Consider the following 15,662-nt stretch of genomic DNA (forward strand, 5'->3'; position numbering starts at 1 on the left):
TGCAGATTCGTTAGTTAATGACAGTCTCTTCTGCCAATCGCCCTTCAGAAGCACGTTTCCGCCGCCCAATACTGGTGCGCTGGGGGGTGGGTCTAGCAGTTGCGCGGTGACACAGCGCTCTGGCGCGTCCCATTGGCTGGATCAAACCCAAGCGAGCCGCTGATTGGCCGGTGCCGCCGGAGGGTTACAATTCAAACGCGGGCGGGCGGGCCGCCGGCCCTGCAGTTGCCCCAGTGCTCTCCGAGTTCCTGTCTCCCTCCCCGCGCCGCCCGGGATGGCCTCCCAGAACCGCGACCCAGCTGCCGCCAGCGTCGCCGCCGCCCGCAAAGGAGCCGAGCCCAGCGGGGGCGCCGCCCGGGGCCCCGTGGGCAAGAGGTGAGGAGTGTGGAGTAACATTGGCCGGGCCCGGCACGCCCTGGGCCTTGGGGTCCAGAGCTCGGACTTCCGGGCCCGCACCTCCTCCTGGAGTGGGTAGATGTGCGGGAGCAGGAGGGCACGCCGGGAGCTCGGGCTGCCCTTAGAGGGCCCCCCCGAAGGAGGACAGAAGGGGGAGGCACGCCGCCATGATCCTCCGCGGGTGAGCCAAGGTGAAAGTGTGCCTGGGACCCTCGGTGGCTCGGCGAGATAGGGAGGGGGAGTGGGGACGGAAGCGGGGAGAAACTGGGAGCCGGCCCAGGGAGAGAGACGTCTGAGAAGCCGAGGGCCTTAAGCACAAGGCAGAACCGTCCTGCCGGAGCCTGGAATTAGGAAGGGTGAGGACTCACTGGGACTCTCCGGTGGAAATGGGAGTGAGTGTGTCCCAGCTGAGTCTGGCCTCAGGGTAGGGGAAGCCTCCATGACAGCTCCCCCAGGGACTCTGGGGTGAGGGCGGAAGCGCGGTGTGGAGCCCTGGCCCATCCAGACTCCCGGGTGACTCCCAACGCTTATGTTGCAGGCTACAGCAGGAGCTGATGACCCTCATGGTGAGTGACTACCTGCCCAGACCCCCAGGCCAACTGATCCACCCTCCACCTCCCCACTCACTTATCGGTAGCCTCCTTTCCTACATCCGGCTCTTTGCTAGACACAGCACGGGATAAAAAGATGAGTCAGCTTTCCTCTCTTCTGGGAAGAAGCTAATAGACCCCACCTACACCTTTCTTTCCAGCGGTGTCTACTCCAGATCCCTCCCCCCCACCCCCACCACTACCGTGAAGTTCCCTCTAAAATACAGTTCCCTGAAGCCATGCAAGGCCTTCTCTCTCTGCTGCCTGGCCCTGCCGCCCTGCCCTGAGATTTAACCACACCCAACTCTCCCCTTACTATTCCTAGGGAAGACGCCTGTCATACTTTTCAAGTAATTTTTCCTAGATGACCTTGTCTACTTTAACCCTGACTATCCAACTCAAATCCGTCAGTGCCGATATTCCCTATCTCCCTAGTCTGTGAATGAATAGTCTTGAGGCTTTGTATGTAACCAGCACTAACCAGCATGCCGAACTGAATTCCCAGCATCCAACAAGATTGGGGGCACAGAGCTGCTTTCTGTTTCTCTGCATAACCCTTCCCTCCTTAACACAGCCCAGTGCTCCTCCCCAAAGGGGCAGGTTCAGCCCCAAGAATTGAATCACTTCCTCAAAAAAGCCCATCAGTTTGATCCAAGTTTTGGATCAAAATCTGATGAGCTTAAGGGGATTTCACCCACTGACCCCCAAAAGTGTACTGTGCAGCCCAGCAGATGTTGTTTCTTCCCCAGATGTCTGGTGACAAAGGCATCTCTGCCTTCCCTGAATCCGACAACCTTTTCAAATGGGTGGGGACCATCCATGGGGCAGCAGGCACAGTAAGTGCAGGGTGAGGTAGGTGAGTGTGACTTTGCGGGGTCTGGGGGCAGGGCTGGGGTGAAAACCAAGTGCAGGTCGGCGAGCTTCGAGCCTGGTTCGACACGTGCCTGTCCTGTTCTGGTGCTCTGAGCCCGGGGCCCTTGTCTCTCCCTCTGTCCAGGAAGACGTTGGTTGAAAGCAGGGCTCTCCATCTCAGATGCCTATAGGGGCCCGAACAGAAAGAAGGATGGAGGGTACGTGAGGACTTTGGCCAGTGGGAGGGCACCAGTCTCAAGATGGCAGCTTCCCATTGCTGCAGATCTGGTTAAAGATGAGTCAGAAATCCAGGGGCGCCTGGCTGGCGCAGTCAGTGAACGCGCGACTCTTGAACTCAGGGTTAAACGTTCAAGCCCCGTGTTGGGTATAGAGATTACTTAAAAACAAAACCTTTTTTAAAAAATAAATTCAGGGCGCCTGGGTGGCTCAGTTGGTTAAGCGACTGCCTTTGGCTCAGGTCATGATCCTGGAGTCCTGGGATCGAGTCCCGCATCGGGCTCCCTGCTCAGCAGGGAGTCTGCTTCTCCCTCTGACCCTCCTCCCTCTCATGCTCTCTGTCTCTCATTCTCTCTCAAATAAATAAATAAATAAATCTTTAAAAATAAAAATAAAAAAATAAAAAACAAATTCAGTGTGGCGCCCAAGTGGCTCAGTGGGCTAAGCGGCTGCCTTTGGCTCAGGTCGCGATCCCGGGGTCCTGGGATTGAGCCCTGCATCGGGCTCCCTGCTCAGCGGGAAGCCTGCTTCTCCCTCTCCCACTCCCCCTGCTTGTGTTCCCTCCCTCGCTGTGTCTCTCTCTGTCAAATAAATAAATAAATAAAATCTTTAATGGTAAAAAAAAAAAAAGGTGGCAGCACCTCAAGTGTCCATTCATGGACACAAAGGGGAATATTATTTAAAAAAAAAAAAAAAAACAAATTCAGGTGTATGTCTAAAATATCCTGATTTTTCCATGGCAGCAGCTAATGTGGCGGCTGACTAAAGCACAGCTGTGGTAGTCCTCAGGATAGTCCTCAGGATGCCGGTTTACACCGAAGGATCACTGATGTCCCTACCAGATAGGAGAGAAAGTACCAGAGCCAGTGTAACACTTTGTCTTTTGTCAAGTCCCAGGCAAACTCAAAGGTCCTTACAAGCCCTTTACCGGGGCTTGGGTTGGGATATGAGGCTCAGGGTGGGAGGCTCACTCCCGCCCTCTGTTTCTCCAATGCCAGGTGTATGAAGACCTGAGGTATAAGCTCTCCCTGGAGTTCCCCAGTGGCTACCCTTACAACGCGCCCACGGTGAAGTTCCTCACACCCTGCTACCACCCCAACGTGGACACCCAGGGGAACATCTGCCTGGACATCCTGAAGGACAAGTGGTCTGCCCTGTATGATGTCAGGACCATCCTGCTGTCCATCCAGAGCCTGCTAGGAGGTGACTTCTGAGACCAGCGCCTCCCCCTGAGACTGGGAACCTGTCAGGACACCCCCCCCCGCACCCCCAGCTAGCCTCTTCTCCTACTTAACCATTCTCTTTCTTTCCATCCACAGAACCAAACATTGATAGTCCTTTGAACACGCACGCTGCCGAGCTCTGGAAAAACCCCACAGGTGGGTCCTTCATCCTTCTTGGGCACCGGGTGATCCCTCCCCAGTATTCAAAGGCTCCCTCAAACAGAAGGATCCTGGTGACTTGGGATTGTGTCCTGAGGACTGGGTTGGGGTGGGTGTCAACCCAGATAACCCAGTTCTCCCTCGGCCTCGGTGTTTCTGATTTGCCTGTTTGCTGTAAAATCAGAAAGCTAACTTTCTACATTAATGTAGGTTGAGGGACTTTTTAAGTAGAAAGCAAACTTTGTGTAAATGACTTGCTCACTAAGAACCTCAGTCACCTCCCCAGCATCCCTGGGAGCAGAACCCATCCAGGAGACCTGACCAGGCAGGCCGCAGCAGGAGAATCTATTGTGTCAGGAAATCCTCCCCAGCTCCCCGGACTTCTCCCACCTTTGTATCCTTGCCTGCCCCCTTGCCCACTGTAACCCTTGTAACCTGATGTTACTGGGTCCCTTGTAACCTTGTCCCCACCACTCCCTGACACCTGCCTGTTCTCTTCCAGCCTTTAAGAAGTATCTGCAAGAAACCTACTCAAAGCAGGTCTCCAGCCAAGATCCCTGACCATCCAGCCTCTCTCTTTGTGTTGTCTTTTTATTTTCTCCTTAGATAGTCTTTCTCTTCATTTCTGTCTAGGACTCTGTATCTTAAGCTGTGGTGTCATTTTTGTTTTGTTTCTGTTTTTTAAATTAAGTCTCTGGTTGAGCCCTTGTGATGAATATATTAAATAAATACATTGGGGTTTTTTTTTACAAGTTGCCTTGTCGTTACCCCAGGGTTGGGAGGGCTCAGGGTCGGTGGAGTAGGGTCCCAGCTCCTGCCCTGCTCCTCTTCCCAAAGCCTGGAGGCAGCTGACAGGCTGAGCGGCTGAGCAAGGGGGTGATGAGGATTCCTTCCCTTGTGACCTTAGTCATTTTATGACTGCATCTGTTTCGTCTTCTATAAGACGGTGTTACAGAATGCTTTTCTGTCGAGTTGTGACACGTACCAGGAATGGTGGTGGATACTGGAGCTCTCCCAGCCGAATACAGATGAGGCTGAACCAGACCTTGAAGCAAAACAGCTGTAGCTGTAGGAAGAGTATATATGCACACCTGGGCGCACAGCAGGGGCTTGGGAGGTGAGGACCAGCCACCTACTCTCTCTGAGGGGGTGTTCTGGTCCTGAGACGGAGAAAGAAGGCGCTCAGGTCACCCTACAGCAGGCCCAGGGTCTGGGACACAGCCAGGGAACACCTCTTTCCTGCCAGAGACCCCAGGACAGCTCGCCTCAGCCCTTACCCCAGGCCCCCCGGTGAATGGCTCCACACTCCCAGGGAGTACAGTCACCTGCTCATCTCCACCAGTGAGTCCTCCAGCCGCTGCACGCACTGACCCAGGCCCCCAGCCCTGAGGCCCTCTTGACATTGGCCTGCCACAGGCACCAGCAGGGGCAGGCAGGGGAGAAGAGCAGGCTAGGGGGGCACCTGGGTGGCTCAGTTGGTTAAGCAACTGCCCTCGGGTCATGATCCTGGAGTCCCAGGATCAAGCCCCGCATCGGGCTCCCTGCTCAGCAGGGAGTCTGCTTCTGCCTCTGACCCTCTCTCCTCTCATGTTCTCTCTCACTCTCTCTCTCTCAGATAAATAAATTTAAAAAAAAAAAAAAAAGAAGAGCAGGCTAGGGTGATGGCCCTGGTCCAGTCCCGCAAGATCTCCAGGGTGGACCGACACAACAGCCAGGTGCCCTCCAACATGGCCTGGGGGGAGGGGGAGGAGACAGTAGTGGAGGGCATCAGGAAGGTTCTCGCCTTCCTTTTGCTCCTGCCAGCCCAGGCTCCTTTCCTGCCCTGTGCCCCCACTGAGCAGGGGCAGTGGCAGGCAGGGAAGAAGTGGCCCGGCGGGTCTGGGATGGGATTTGGATGACCTCCCCGAGTCCTTCTGAGGTGCTGTTAGCTCTCCCCTGGGGGCTTGGAGCAGTGCTGCCCAATCCAAGGTGCAGATAAATCTGCCAGGGGTCTACCCCAAATGCAAACTTGGATCCAGTCAGTCTGGGTGGGGCCTGAGGTCCTACATCTCTCTAGAAATTAAAGGTGTAGAGCGGTGTTCTCAAGGTGTGGCCCTTTCACCTGGAACTTGGTAGAAATGCAGAGTCTTGGTCCCAACAAGCTCTCCAGGATTCTGATGCCCTCTCAATGTTGAAAACCCCTGGCTAGAGGATGTCTAGGAAGAGGGAGCTCAGAACCTGGCACTAGTGGTTCTTACTAGATGCTGGCCAAGGTGGGCGGACCTTTTTGCCTGCCTTAAGATGCCTCTCCGGGCGCCTGGGTGGCTCAGTTGGTTAAGCTACTGCCTTCGGCTCAGGTCATGATCCTGGAGTCCCAGGATCGAGTCCCGCATCGGGCTCCCTGCTCAGCAGGGAGTCTGCTTCTCCCTCTGACCCTCCCCCCCTCTCATGCTCTCTCTCTATCTCATTCTCTCTCTCAAATAAATAAATAAAATCTTTAAAAAAAAAAAGATGCCTCTCCATGTGGTCTTTGATCAAAGTGTTTGCCACCCCATCCCCCCCCCAAGGATGGCCACATGGCCTGCCTTGTGTCAGACCCAGGGACTGACTGTAGTTCAGAACCAAGCAGAGTGTTCCTTGGAATTAAATTCCTGGCAGAAAGTAGAATTCTTTTACTAATAGGGTTGCTAAAAGGGGAGGGAGTCTGGGCAGCGGTGCAGACAGCTGCAGATGGAAGAAAGTCAAGCAGAGACGAGTAGCTAGGAAATGGAGGTGACATTGAGACTCTGGCCTCCAGCAGGGACGCCTTAATATCCCAGTTTCATGAGCCAGTAAGTCCCTTTTTAGTTTAAGTCTGTTTGCTTTAGGTTTCAGTACTTGCAACAAAAAGAAGCCTAGTTCAGTAAGTTTTAGAAGGTATCATTGTTCCCATTCACCCCATAAAATTACTGAGTGCCTACAAAGTAAAAGCCCTATGCTTGGGGCTGGGGATCAAGCAGGGGAAAGAACACGGTCCTGTCCTCAGAGGCTGAAGTTCAGGGGGCAGACAAGCATGTCAGTGGGGTAGAGTAAGTGCCATACAGAGGGGTGGTGAAGAGCTCAAACCCAGCAGTCCCCACACCACCCTCGTGCTACTTGCCTACACTTAGACTTAACCTCTCTGTAAAATGGAAATATTAGTAGCTACTTCATAGGCTAGATGGGCCTTGGAATAGTGCCTGGCGTATCGGGTAATAAATGTTGGCTGCTAGTCTCACATGTTACAAGAGCTCAGAGGTGGGGTACCTAACGAAGACCAAGAGGGTCAAGGAGGACTTTCTGGAGAAGGAGATGGAGTATGGAACACTGGCAAAGTAGCCTGGAAGTCAGGTCACATAGGGCGTGTAAGGCCTTTCAATTAAAGGCCTTTAAAATGCAGGGTTTTACCTTGAGGCAGCTAATGCAGCCTGGAGTAGGGCAGGGATGTGATCAGCTTTGGTTTCAGAAAGCTGCTTCTGGCTGCCGGGGGGGGGGGGGGGGGGGGGGGGGGGGGGGGGGGTTAAATGGCAGGGACGTTAACTACTGTTCTCAGCAACGTGGTGAGCAATGGCGGGCGGCCTGAGCCACAACACCGAGTGGGCTCAGAGAGGAGGGATAAGGGTAAGGGGATAGAAGGAAAGTAGCAGGGCAGAGTAAATTACAAGCGGCAAGGGGGCTCCAGAACCCCTAACTTAGGCCCATCCCTCAGGGTACCATCTCTGAGATAAGGGAGCACTGGAGAAGAAGGTGAGGGGGATTTATCAGCTTAGGGCAAGACCAGTCTCAAGTACTCAGCACACAGGTAGAACAGTCAACAGGTACATGGGGCCACGGTTAAGAGCCTTGCTCTTGTTTCCACCAAATGTCCGCGTCCCTGGCTACGTCACCTCACTCTGCCTTGGTTTCCTCCACTGTAAAATGGGGAGAACACTATCCGACTGCCTCGAGGGTTGTGTGTACGAATGAGCCCTGCCTGCAAGGCACAGGGCCCAACACACGGGAAGCAGTCCTAGTGACGAGGACTGATCCCGGCTGGAGATAAAAACTGGGGAACATGAATGGCTCAGCGAGGCGAGCCGAAAACACAAAGGACTTGGAGAGGGAGGACTGTGGCAAAGAATAACAGTACAGGTCAATGTTTCAAGGTGATAGTAGTGATATTAATAATAGCCTTTATTAAGTGCATGTGCCACACTCTGTTCTAAGCGCTCTGCACTGCACACACTAACTTGTCCTCACAACCCTGCAAGGTAGGTACTGTCATTATCCCCATTTTACAGAATAGGAAACCGAAGCACAGAATGGTTTGTCACCAGCAATGAGGATTCAAACTCTAAAAGCGAAATCACCACTGCACTGCGATAGCTTGGCCCTGATGCCTGCTCTAACTGATGGTGTGTGCAAAGAGCTCTGGAAGCCAGTGGGAGCAGGGATCAAGGGACAAGAGGGTCTGAGCTGGGTTGAGAATTTCGCCGGCTTATTAGAGGAGGAAGGGCATTCCAAGGAGGGAGAACAGCATAAGCAAAAGCCCAAAGGCTTGAAAGCACACCCCCACTGTCCAGAGCAGGAGCGACAAATTGCCCAGTGTGGCTGGAACCCGAGACGGGAAGGAGGGGAAAGGAATTTGGACGTGATTCTAGAAGCAAAGGGAGCCTTGAAGGTCTTTCAACAGGGGAGTAGCCAGGTCAGATTTCTTTTAGCTAGATCATGCTAATGGGCCCTGTGCTGAGGGCATTGGCTGGAGCTGGAGGCAGGGATCCAGGGTGGAGATGATGAGGTCAGAACTTCCTTCCTGGCTGTGTACCCCCACCCTCCTGTCCCACCTCCTGTATGGAGCACCTAGAAACGCCCAGAACAGACGAAGTAGAAAAAGCCAAGCAGGAATGAATGCTGCCCAGAACGGATGCGAACGATGCTCACTTTCCCATCCCCAGCCCGGTAGCCTGCACCCAAGACCCAAAGGCTCCAGGGGCGCCTGGGTGGCTCAGTTGGTTAGGCGACTGCCTTCAACTCAGGTCATGATCCTGGAGTCCCGGATCGAGTCCCGCATCGGGCTCCCTGCTCAGCGGGGAGCCTGCTTCTCCCTCTGACCCTACCCCCTCTCATGTACTCTCTCTCTCTCTCACTCTCGCTCTCTCAAATAAATAAATAAATCTTTAAAAAAAAAAAAAAAAAAGACCCAAAGGCTCCAGAAAGGAAGGACGGTGGGGAAGCAAAGGGGCCTCACCTCGGCATCCCCGGGTTTCCAGCCGCCTGCAGCGCCCTCACCCTACCCTCCATCCCCTGCACCCTCACCCCGACAGCTCCAAGCCCGCACCACCCCCACCCCACCCCCCCACCCCCGGCCTCCCTCCTCCAGCGCCAGGCGCCACTGAAGCCCCTTCGGCCGAGCTGTCCACGCCCAGCTCCAGCTGCCGGGAACCGGCCCAGCTTGTCGGCGCGGCCAGGGCTCCTGCGGCTCGGTGCGTCCCGCAGCTCGGATCCCCCCTCCTCGGAGCCCCGAGGACGCTCGGGTGGCGCCCTGGAAGGCGACCCAGTCAGGAGGGCCCTAACACCCACACCCACCCCCTCTCCTCCTCTCACTCAGGCTACGCGCTTTGCGGTGTCTGCTTTTATTCCCTCCGGACACAGAGCCAGCAGGGGCCGCGCCTCCCTCTCGGGGCGGAGAAGGGGACGGGGCAGGTGGGGACGGGAGTGGCACCGCCCTCGCCCGACGGACGCGCGGTCTGGGCGGAGGCGAGGGCGACTTCTTACTGCACGCCTTCCATCATCTTCAGGAACTCTGCGGGGACGGGGAGGGGAAGCGTAAATCGCCCGGCGCCGGCGACAGCTCCCCGCCCTGCCCACCAAGCCACGGGCGGCCGCGTGGGGGCCACGCCCCGGGCGTTCCCGCGTGGCCCCGCCCCCCGCCGCGCTCCCGCGGGCCTCACCGTCGAAGTCAATGCGGCCGTCGTTGTTCTTGTCACCGTCTTTCATTAGGGATTCGAGCTCCTCGTCTGTCACGTGCTCCCCAGAGGCCCTGAAAATCTCAGCCAGCTCTTCCGCATCGATGTAGCCGTCTGCGTTCCTTCGGGGCGAAGCGACAGGGTAGGACTCAGGGCGGGCAAGGGCGAGGCGCCCTGGCCACGGCGACGCCCCCTCCCGCACCGGCGCGCGGAGAACCGAAGCGCCCCGCCGGCGGGACTCGCCCAGCTCAGCGCCTTCGCGGCTCCCAGGCCCCCAGTGCACCTGTCAAAGATGCGGAAGCACTCGGCCAGCTCCTCCTCGCTCTTCCCCTTCGCATCCTCTTTCATCTGGCGCACCATCATGACCAAGAACTCCTCGAAGTCGATGGTGCCGCTCCCTGAGGGGAGCAGGGGGTTGAGTGAGCCTCAGCCCTGCGTGCCCACCTCTCCCCACCATCGCAGCCCCGCCTCGGAGGACCACCTGCTCACCGTCCTCGTCCACCTCCTCGATGATGGCGTCCAGCTCCTCTTTGGTGGGTGTCTGGCCTAGCATCCTCATCACCGTGCCCAGCTCCTTGACGCTAATGTCCCCGCCACCATCAGCGTCAAACATGTCGAAGGCAGCCTTGAACTCTGGAAGAGGCAGAGGACTGAGGTGGGCCTGGCCGGACTGTCAGCCTCACACCTTCTCTCCCACCTTGCCCGGACACGGAACACTGCCCAGCACACGTCCACCCGGCAGCCAGCCCTCCCACCCGCGCTCCTGCACTCACCAGCGATCATCTCCTCGCTGAGGTAGGACCGGGCCTCCGCCTGCTGGTCCGTCTGCAGAAGACACAGAATCAGAGAGCAGAAGGGGCGGCCCCAGAGCTCATTCTTGTCTTAACCCCATTCTCTTCAACCCCCTTCTGTCAGTGCCCTTTGGTCTTCCAGAAAAACGATTCCAAACCAGCAACACCTTCTGCATGCTCCTACAGCACCTGACCCCAGCTTTGAAGAACTAGGGAGGAAACACAGATTATGCCCAAGGTCTTCAAACTTGCTAATCAGATGTCAAGTCAGGAACCTCCCCCCCCCCCCCACCATTAACCTCGGGCAAGTCGCTAATTCTACCCTATCTCTTCTCAGCAGCTTTTCAGGGATGAGATGACATCAGGGATGTGAAAGGGTTTTGTACGGTGCCAGCACTCTTCCAGCGTCATTTCCCAGTTTTCCCTAGCTCCCAGCAGAGCCTGGCTCTGTAACAGGTGCTCAACAAATGTTTGTTCTCAAATAAATAACAATGCAAGGCAAAGTCATTGAGCACCGGCTAGGTATCAGGCCAGAGACTGGGCACTGAAACCAAGAAGATTGAAACACATCATTCCTCCCCTCCAAGAACTTGCGGAGGTGGAGATTTTAAGCTTCCTTCTTATCATTCAGCCATTGGAGTAAATACTACTCGTGCTGGGCAGAATATGATGGGGGGCCTTGTGGAGGTGAAAATAAGATTTCGGGGGAGGGGATCCAGCCACATCTAAGCCAAGCCATCTGGCTATGGGGCTTTGGACTGAGGCTGGTGGGGAGGAGGGGCTGAGGTGGCCAAGGCGTTCTTCGACCGGCTGACCGCCGCCCGCCTTCTTGCCCTCCCCTCCTCCCTCCTCCTTGCCCGTGCAGGAGGACAGGCTATTTTTAGCTTGGCATGGGCAACAGCAGCTGTCCTCCAGGGTCTAGTTACCCCTTGAAGTGAAGTGGGGAAGGGGACCTCAGGGGAAATGACAGCCCCAGATTAGGACCCCTCTCTGGGAGGCCGGGTTCTCTCTAACCTTGGTCTGTCATCTTCTGCCCCGTCTCTTCACCCTTGGAGCTCTTGGGATCCTGCACCTTAGCTGGCTTGAGACCGTGCAGGCCCCCCTTCTCCCAGACAAGTCTTCAGGAGAGTTTGGCAAGGCTTCTAGCCCACCCCTGCCACTGGCTTGCTAGGTGACTCACTGTGGCCCTCAGGGTCCCCCCCTCTACGATGAGGGAGACAAGCTAGGAACCCCTCCCCTCACGGCTCCGTAACCAACACTGCCGAAGCCTCAGGTCTGCAGGGAGTCGGCAATCCCCGGAACCCCCCAACCCCTCCCCTTCCTAGAGAAGTCCAAGGCCTTCTTCCCAGGCGTCCTCCTAGACATCTGGGCTCCAGGAGCCTTCATGTTCCATCTTCAAACGTCCAATTACTGAACTACAGAGCACCCAGATCTGGCCTGGAAGAGGTCCAGAAGTGCTCCAGCAAGCAAAGTGATGAAGTCCCTTCTTGTCCTTACCATGGTTGCTAGTCCCAGGGCCTCCTCAGCTGCAGGTCACCTCCTCAGCTCTCCACCACCCAAAGATGCCCTGGCCTGCTCCAGCCCCTCGGATTTGTAGGGGGCACCCTCTCCTCCCACCTCCCTGCTCCCCAGGACTAGTTGCCCTGGCCAATCAGATCCTGGGGTCAGCGAGTGCCTCCTCCCCCCCCCCCCCGCCCACCCCCATCCCAGAGTCCTAGCCCATTACCTAATTTAGCCAAGGGCCCTTGCAGAGAAATTTAAGCCTCTGAGCAGGTGGCAGGCCTTAATGTCCTAGATTCTTAGGAGGAGAACCCGCCCTGCTCCACTGCCTTAGGGAGCCCCTGCTCAAGGAACACGCTGGCTCCAAGATGGGTGAGGACAATCGGAATCGAGAAAAGTGAAGCAGCATGGCAGACGGGGAAGAGCACAAGCCTTGAAGTCTGAAACCCAAGATCCAGATCCTGTCTCTGCAAGCAGTGCACTCTTAGGCAGGCGACGTGCCACTCTGAGCTTCAGTTTCCTTCTCTGAGAGGTGGAGATGGGGACAGTCATGACCTCCCTCACAGACAGACCATGGGAAATGGGGGCCCAGCTACAAGTCACCCAACTTGTGCCCACTCCATAGGGTTGGTGCTTGGCAAGTGGAACGTCCTGTCTTTGAACCGTGGTAGAGGGCAGGGGAGGGGAGGAGGGCAAAGTGACAGCCACAGTCATTGAACCTTTAGGACGAGCCACACTCTATGTTAAGCATTTTAACCACGTGATGTCACCTAGATCACCCCATCCCATGAGGGAGAAGCTAGGATTATTCCCTTTTTACTAGGGGGCTTTGTAAATCATAAAGGCCTCTAGTCATGTCAGTCATTCTTTTTTTTTTTTTTTTAAAGATTTTATTTATTTATTTGACAGAGAGAGATACAGCGAGAGAGGGAACACAAGCAGGAGGAGTGGGAGGGAGAAGCAGGCTTCCCGCTGAGCAGGGAGCCCGATGCAGGGCTCAATCCCAGGACCCTGGGATCATGACCTGAGCCGAAGGCAGACGCTTGACGACTGAGCCACCCCGGCGCCCCATGTCAGTGATTCTTTTTTTTTTTTTTTTTTAATATTTTATTTATTTATTTGACAGAGAGAGACACAGTGAGAGAGGGAACACAAGCAGGGGGAGTGGGAGAGGGAGAAGCAGGCTTCTTGCCGAGCAGGGAGCCCGATGCGGGGCTCGATCCCAGGACCCCAGGATCATGACCTGAGCCGAAGGCAGCCGCTTAACGACTGAGCCACCCAGGCGCCCCGCCATGTCAGTGATTCTTATTAATCCTGAAGGGAAGTTGGGACAACCCTTGAGGGGACCTGTCCAAACAAGAAATCTAGGGAGGGGTCCAGGAGATGGGTATGCAGTTGGAGGAGAAATAAAGTTGAAAGCAGATCTTCCGCTCAAGTTTACCTTCTCCGGGAAAAGGGTGTTTGGGATTCTTTTTCTTTTTTTTTTTTTTTATTGAGGGAGAGGGGGATTAGGGGCAGGTTCTCTAGGTGAGTAAAGGGGCAGCCGGCCCCTTCCTAGAGCTTGGTGAAGAAGTCCGGAGCAGCTCAGCTAGCCATCTGGAGAGTGAAGGGATGGGCAGAGCAAGTCCAGTCCGAAGGGAACCCATCCCGCAAATCCACAGGGTCCAGGCTGGGTGTTGGAGAGGTAGGCAATGCTGTGGACAGTGGCTAAGTCAACAGAAAGAGCATGAAGACAACTGAGCGCAGAGCCTGGGGCCAGTGAAAGGAGGCTGGATTCCAAGGAAGGTAGACGGACAGTGGCAGCTGGGCTGCCATCTTTCTCTATTTATAGACATTCCCAAGAAAAGCTCAGTGGAGCTAGGCCAGGCTACATAAGGCCTCCGCCGGCCAGGCAGAGGGCCAAGGGGCAGCAACACCAGGGGAGTCCAATTTGGATGTGAGCCCTGGAGCCACCAATGATTCCTTTGAAGCAGAGAACTTGGAACTCCCAGCAATCATTTGTTCATTAATTTGTTCTTTCATTTATTCAGGAAAATAGATAAGGTCCAAATTTATCTATTCCCTTTAACCACTCCGACCTCCATCCCTTCCCTCCCCATCCTGCATGCTGCTCTGCTCTGGTCAGACTAAAATACAGCTCCAAACAACACCCTGTGTAGCCTCCAGGTCTTTGCACGTGCTGTTTTTTTCTGCCAGGAACTTCCATCTTCTCTCTCTTCACCTGCCTACTTCGCTGTAATCTTTCTCAGCTTCAATATCACTTCCTTCTGGCGCCTGGCTGGTTCAGACGGTAGAGCATGCAACTCTTGATCTTGGTATCATGAGTGTGTGTGTGTGTGTATTTATATTATATATTTATATAAATATTCATTTTAAATATATATTTAAAGGGCCACCTGGCTGGCTCAGTCAGTGGAGCATGTGATTCTTGATCTCCAGGTCATAAGTTTGAGCCCCACATTGGGTGTAGAGATTACTTGAAAAAAAAAAAAATACAAATCAAAAATAACATCACTTCCTTCGGGATCCCTCCTCGCCTACCCAGGCCAAGGGAGTCCAAGGCAGTTTTCAGTAGTTTCTTCAGTCATAGCCCTAAGCATGCCACATGACATGACCTGCTCTGAGTTCCATGGACCAAAGACTGTTACCTGTTCTTCACTGCATTCCCCAGCACCCAGCACTTAGCACGTGCTCAATAAATACCATGTTCTTTATAGGAATAACTGAACGGAGTGGCATCTGGTTATGAGGAGGAAGTTCCTAACCATCAAGGTTGAAAAATCACGGGAATGGGAAGCCTCCGGAGATAATGAGCTCCCTGTTACTGACCGTATGCAACCAGGAATTTAATGACCATCTCTCAGGGTGGCTGTAGGGAGATATTATAGGATAGTGGAGAATACAAGACTTCAGGAGGTCTAGTTCTGGTCCTATTTGTATGGCCCAAGGTAGGTCCCTTCCCCTCACTGAGCTTCAGACTTCCCATCTGTAAAACAGAAGTACCAGACCAGATTTCTGACAACCCATGGTTTTATGAACACCTGCTTTGTGTTTTTGAACACCTACCCAGATTTGTGAGACCTATGCCAAAATACAAGTTGATATTCTTCGGTGTTCAGTGAATGAGTGAGTGTTGAATGAATTAAGGAATGAAGTGTGTCTCTTTTTGCCCCCACACCCTACTGCTAAGCTGAATGAAGAGTAGCTAGATTCTTGAAATTACATGGACTTGGCCATAAATCCTAGCTCCCATTATTTCCTAGCTCTGGATTTTGAGAAAGTCAATTTGCCTCTTCATCCTGAAAATGGACCATTATTATCCAATAACAGCCCCTCCCCCAAGATGTGAGTGTGAGATGTGACCCCATGTAAAATGCCTAGAACAGGATGTAGGTCACAGCGGAACCTCTGCACATAGTGGAGTGTGTTTCCCATTCAAAGCTACTTCCCCCCCACTTCTCTCTCCTGTGCCGTGCAAAAAGGGTAGGAAGGACTGTCAGAGAGATTTCATTTGTTCGATTGTATAACCAACAATATCTGCCTTGCTAGGGACTGATAGCAAGGCCTTTTGACGGGAAGTGACAATAAATTTTTCCTGACCCACTGCTGCCCTCCCAGTAAAAGATAAAACACAGCCAGCCCTTCAGAGAAGCTGCTGAGATTACCAGGCCTTCTGTGTGGGGAAAGAACAGAATGAGGAACTCAGGAAAGGTAGGCTACAAGGCCCCACACTCAGAAACCTCTGGCAAGCTGTGTGACTCTGGGCAAATAACTCTGCCTTTCTGGATCTCACTTCCCCGTTTGCTACTTCCTATGTGTGAGGTTCAAATGAGATGATAAGAACGTGTGAAGACCGTAGAAACAATAATCACTATGTAACTGATCAGTCTGTCAGCCCCTGGTCTGCGCCAGGCACTGGATCAGGGTCCTTACAAGGACTGCAAAATTAGTACTAGTTTTAATTGTTCCTGT

At 54.3% G+C, this 15,662-nt stretch overlaps 2 protein-coding genes across 5 annotated transcripts; one reads left to right on the forward strand and one right to left on the reverse strand.

Annotated features, from left to right (window-relative positions):
- Positions 1 to 218: 218 nt before the first annotated feature.
- UBE2C (ubiquitin conjugating enzyme E2 C) lies at positions 219 to 4,209 on the forward strand. Of its 3 annotated transcripts, none has more exons than XM_036103859.2 (6): positions 219 to 375; positions 935 to 962; positions 1,736 to 1,833; positions 2,931 to 3,073; positions 3,395 to 3,454; positions 3,960 to 4,209. In XM_036103859.2, exons 1-6 carry the CDS (start codon positions 275 to 277, stop codon positions 4,016 to 4,018), a joined length of 489 nt encoding a protein of 162 aa, XP_035959752.1. In that variant the 5' UTR covers positions 219 to 274; the 3' UTR covers positions 4,019 to 4,209. The 3 variants fall into 3 exon arrangements, with proteins under 3 accessions (XP_035959752.1, XP_035959750.1, XP_035959751.1); XM_036103857.2 differs by lacking the exon at positions 2,931 to 3,073 and adding an exon at positions 3,074 to 3,278 and having other exon boundaries at positions 221 to 375; positions 1,736 to 1,822; XM_036103858.2 differs by lacking the exons at positions 1,736 to 1,833; positions 2,931 to 3,073 and adding an exon at positions 3,074 to 3,278 and having other exon boundaries at positions 221 to 375.
- Positions 4,210 to 9,050: 4,841 nt separating this feature from the next.
- TNNC2 (troponin C2, fast skeletal type) lies at positions 9,051 to 11,833 on the reverse strand. 2 transcript variants are annotated; one of them, XM_036103848.2, is made up of 6 exons: positions 11,688 to 11,833; positions 10,173 to 10,224; positions 9,889 to 10,032; positions 9,683 to 9,797; positions 9,385 to 9,521; positions 9,051 to 9,236 (listed from the first exon to the last, which is right to left on the reverse strand). In XM_036103848.2, the coding sequence occupies exons 1-6, from the start codon at positions 11,688 to 11,690 to the stop codon at positions 9,205 to 9,207; spliced, it is 483 nt and encodes a 160-aa protein (XP_035959741.1). In that variant the 5' UTR covers positions 11,691 to 11,833; the 3' UTR covers positions 9,051 to 9,204. The 2 variants fall into 2 exon arrangements, with proteins under 2 accessions (XP_035959741.1, XP_077912000.1); XM_078055874.1 differs by lacking the exon at positions 11,688 to 11,833 and adding an exon at positions 11,205 to 11,334.
- Between the last annotated feature and the right edge of the window lie 3,829 nt (positions 11,834 to 15,662).

This window comes from Halichoerus grypus, chromosome 10, assembly GCF_964656455.1.
Source record: "Halichoerus grypus chromosome 10, mHalGry1.hap1.1, whole genome shotgun sequence".
In the NCBI taxonomy this organism is placed as follows: domain Eukaryota; kingdom Metazoa; phylum Chordata; class Mammalia; order Carnivora; family Phocidae; genus Halichoerus; species Halichoerus grypus.